Source organism: Glandiceps talaboti, chromosome 3, assembly GCF_964340395.1.
Source record: "Glandiceps talaboti chromosome 3, keGlaTala1.1, whole genome shotgun sequence".
NCBI lineage: Eukaryota > Metazoa > Hemichordata > Enteropneusta > Spengelidae > Glandiceps > Glandiceps talaboti.
Window position 1 is genome coordinate 28,673,606 of NC_135551.1, and position 4,774 is coordinate 28,678,379.

Genomic DNA, 4,774 nt, shown 5'->3' on the forward strand with positions numbered 1-4,774 from the left:
AACGTATGGCAGAAAAGTTCATAGACAATGACACTAATGCTCTTCAGAAGCACTTTAAGAAATGATAATACATTTAAAGGTGACGCCTGACTCTTTCCGTAGCCATTAAACTCCTTAGATATCAATATACTTTACAGCCAGGTTAGCGCTGGGATTTCAAATGTTTTAGACACACGTTACCTCTGTGGCGAAAATCCTGAATTTTTCTTCAGCCACAAGCAAGTTTTATTAACCACATTGTATTCTCAATAATTTCAAAGTTGACAGAAGACGTTGTAAAAATAACAGTTTCACACTTTCTTTACTTTTGTAAATGTTGAGAGAACCAATTTGAGACCTATACATATTACCTTACAACATACTTTATGGAAATCATTGTGTAGTAATCAACTGCATGAATTAAGTGTAGAAGTGTATATACAATTTGGTGTACACATTATATACTATTTGTTTTTTGACCTTGTAAGTGATTTCAAATCGCGGCGTAATCAAATAAGCTACAATTTTGAAATGCACTTCTAGGTAGACAGTCATTAAACACATAATACTAGTAGTTTGTATTTGAGACACCATATTCGGTTAAAGTCACTGTACAAATTATACATACAATTATTACAGAGTTACGTAAATTTATTTAGAATCAACCTTGAGTTAAAATATGGTTGGATATGAGCAAAATGCTATGACCTTTTTTCTTCAATTTATAGGTAACCAAATCATTGCCATATTTAGCCATAATGTTACATTTGATATCACAGACGAAGTCCTGGTGGGAGTTCTACAAGTGCCTTGACATGGTTTTAACAATACCTAGTAGAAATAGAACGTAACTTCAACAGGTTACTAAAATAAACACAAACTATGACAGTGTTACGGACTGTGCTACGACACCAACAATACAGTGGTTAATGATAAGGCAGCAAACAGACACCACATTGAGATCCGTGTCATGGCTGCTACATTAATATATTCACGACACATCAATGGCAAGTCCGTCTTGTCATCGATAATCGTAATACGACGTTCCAAACCAATCGTTATCGGCGACTCTCTCTTAATGTACTCAATCAACACATCAGTATCCAAGTCGCCTGTAAATAATGAATACGATAAAGAAATGTCTTAGTTGGTGAAGGAAATAATTTGAGTTGAATACCTAGACTTAAAAGTTCGTCGTTGATGGCGCTATTGTTAATTCTATACTTTTAACACCTGTAACGAGTGATTACAGAAGAACAATCTTTCAGTCTATTGATTACCAATGTGACACAACCAAACACCAATTTAATGTTACATGCTTCAATTCTCAGAAAAAAATATGATGTGATTTACACCACATTTTTGTGCGAATTTATATAAATCCAAACAAACAACAGTTTGCTGAAAGAGTACTATGGATACAATGTTGCCTTTAATATGTCGAATAGTACATATACAATGTAGTCTTACCTGGAATATGATAGGAAATACGTTCAGATGCCAACATTTTGAATTCATCACCACCTTCCGCGACATAAGTCGGAAGAATAACTTTATAAACATCATTTGGCTGTAGAGAGCGATATTCTGGTACTGCACATTCTGTACATTTGACGTCCACCTTCATTACACGTTTTCCAATTGGTTTTCTGACGTCATAGGTCACCAGTAAACCTTGTGAAAAATGAGATGGCAAATTAGACGTTACCTGACCTGGAATGAGATCGAGATCACAGTAATTTTCTAGTGTTTCTTACATTTTGTGAGTAGAAAACAACCACATATTTGAAAAATATATATATATTTAATTTCGATTGTCTGCTAAATCATGTTGTTTACGTTGCGGTCAAAATACTTATAAGGGATCTTCGGTAATCACAGGGGAGAGACACATGTGGGGAGGGGTTATATTTTTAAAAACTTCTTGGGGAAGGCCATATTTAGGAAATTGAATTAGGAGAGGTCACATTTTACTTGAACTCATTATTTAATTTGTAATTTTGCCATTATATACACGTCACCGCAGTCATCCACTTGTCTACAACATACAACAACAACTAACAGCTATTTGCTAATACTCGCATTCCGTAGTGCTTTGAGGTTAAAAAACCAATGAAACAAGAACGCTGTTTTTGTAAACTGAAAGATACCACATTTCCCAGAAGGCACTATTTGGTGTTGTCAACTGTAAACTAAAGAAAGCAAAAATTATATCGGAAACGGTCTAAAAAAATCTTGAATGAACAGTTTAATTTTCCATAAGAATAATTGTCCAACCTGAAAACTGCAGGAATTGTCCTCTTGGATTGTCAGGCGTGTATGCAGATACGGAGTGTTCCAGGGCTTTGCGAAGAGTTTTCCCGGTTATTTCGATTATATCTAGAGTATTACGAAATGGTTGTACGCTCAATATATCACCAACAGATATCGAACCTGAAACACAAAGAGTTGTTTGTGCTGTTACAATAGTGGTGAAGAATCTTGATCATATGTATGTTTGTAATCAGAAAACTGACACTACTGGATGTGCTTAACACGTTATTACAAATTCAGTTTGTAAGATCATTTGAGGTGATGTTTGCCAAGCGCCACAAAGCAGACAATAGAATGAGGTCAAATGAGGTCATATAACCTCTGTAGTAGGCTGAGTGGTTGACCCGGGAAACGTTCTCCTACGCCCTTCAAATCAAATAATTCAAATTTAGTATTTTGGTCACGCTTCATTATTTTGAAATGTAATGGCTATAAACAGTGTACATGGACTGTATTTACTCACTTTCATACCATTATCTGATGGTAGTTTTAGACTATTATATAGAAGTTTCGAGGAGACAATGGTAATTATGATCAACTATGATATTGCCAATGTTGTGTAACTATCCGTGAACAATACATGCTAACCTTAGTTGCCAAATTATGGTCAGAATATAGCATGACTTTGAAAAACAAAAGGATGGTGAATTTGTTTACTGGACGACATCGGCTGACTACCTACCTGCACCTCCTTCGTCAGAGTGTAATGATGTACGTATTCCACCACTGTTCATTATTGCTATGCTGACGTCATTCCATTTAACGTCATCAGGATGTTTGATGTTTTGATGGACCATAGCATCTGCTATTAGGTTTCCAAGGTTACATTCTCCAAGACGACAGCTTTCACGTCGACCATCTAAAAAGACGTGAGTTTTGCCAATGTATTCAGAGGATAGTGCCTGGACAGGTTCAGCCCATAGATTAACTTCTGTTGCAGTAAAATTATCTGTAACAAATAAATAGCCAAAAGAGATTGTCGTCAAAATGTGCATTGGGTGTCGTCAAAATAGTAGTAAAATAAATTAAAGTTGTAGCATTCTAGGTGTGCAAATTTTAGACACCCTTCGGGCATCGCCCAAAGGGGATGGGTGGGGGGCGTTATAATGATGAGTTCACTCCATCCGTCTTTGCGTGATACGCCATCTATCTGGTATGACACATCTTTTTTCATTCAAATCTGGCACAACGGTGGCATATTAAAGGGGAATATGTCCGTATTTGTCGTAAAGCTACTATTTACTCAATAAATCAAACACTGTTTTACATGGAGACTCCATTCAAATGTCTATTACTATATTAACAAGTGCAAGCTTTCTTTGCTATCTTGATTTTTAACCTTGGTCCTCAGAGTTGGTTAAAGATCAAGTCATCTCTTGCGAATCACACAGTGATACTTTTTGTATGGCTGTAATATGTAATGTAATGTAATGTAATGTAATGTAATGTAATGTAATGTAATGTAATGTAATGTAATGTAATTAATGTATAGGAGATACAGAACAACTCATAATCATTATTGATTTGTGCTCATATAAGTTTTCACAAGATGAAAGTCATATACCCAAGCTCACTTATGTTGCTATTAATTTCCACCCTTTAAAACTACAGATAGTGAGGTACTAGGTTGACCTGTGATTTGTCAGATGATAGAAATATGTGTATTGCCAAATCACCAGACAGTTTTATCTATCATACTTACCCTTTTCAACATTTTTATCCAACAGAATAGGATTTCCCTGATATTCGGTAATTTCTCCATCACTGTCAAATGTAACGTTGAGATATCCAAGGTACTTGCCATATGCATAGGCTTGCATTACCAACACACTTCTGCCGTCGTCATGGCGACGAACCAACGGGTACTCCCCATAAGGTGTCTCATGACCAGGTGCATCTCCTTTTAAAAGAAAAAATATATGAAATTTGTTTCTTGTATTCATGTATTATTTGTAATCCATTTTTATTTAAAGACCTGGTTTAGTGAGCTCATGGGTTTTAAAGGCCAGGGTTTCAATCTCAGGTTTTAGGTCCAGGTATTAGTGCTATTTTATCAAAGTCATAAGGTTTACATAGGATTATTCTTTTTTTCTGGTCCAGCAATTTCTATAGCTCTGCAAGCCAACTGTATTTTTTAAACGTAACTTAATCATGATCCGAACTGAACCTTCAACCCATGATTTGAAATATTTATATTGGCTTTCTTTTTTCTACAAACCAGTCACTGTTGAATGTACATTTTAGTGAGTTCAGTCTATGAATGTAGACAGCCATACACTGTACTCTTAAAGCTTGCGCTCATCCTACTGCGATTATGCTCTGATAGAGACACGTGACACGTAAACAAAATCAAACAGAGCTGACATTAGAGGCCCAGCAAGGCCTACAGTCAGAAGAGTACCTGTAAGTACCTGTAAGTGACACCACAACAAAGACAGTCATCCGCTATTAGCCAAATTTTGAATAACATATTTTATGAACT

The 4,774-nt window shown here is 35.8% G+C and overlaps 1 protein-coding gene across 1 annotated transcript in view; it reads right to left on the reverse strand.

Moving 5' to 3' along the window:
* The window catches only part of LOC144453930 (snake venom 5'-nucleotidase-like), an 11,007-nt gene continuing 6,233 nt past the window's right edge, over nucleotides 1-4,774 (reverse strand). The window contains exons 4-8 of the mRNA XM_078145301.1: nucleotides 3,995-4,192; nucleotides 2,975-3,241; nucleotides 2,257-2,412; nucleotides 1,450-1,653; nucleotides 1-1,091 (exon numbers count right to left, since the gene is read on the reverse strand). Coding sequence (XP_078001427.1) covers nucleotides 883-1,091; nucleotides 1,450-1,653; nucleotides 2,257-2,412; nucleotides 2,975-3,241; nucleotides 3,995-4,192 — 1,034 coding nt within the window. The 3' untranslated portion in view covers nucleotides 1-882. The remainder of the gene's footprint in view (nucleotides 1,092-1,449; nucleotides 1,654-2,256; nucleotides 2,413-2,974; nucleotides 3,242-3,994; nucleotides 4,193-4,774) is intronic.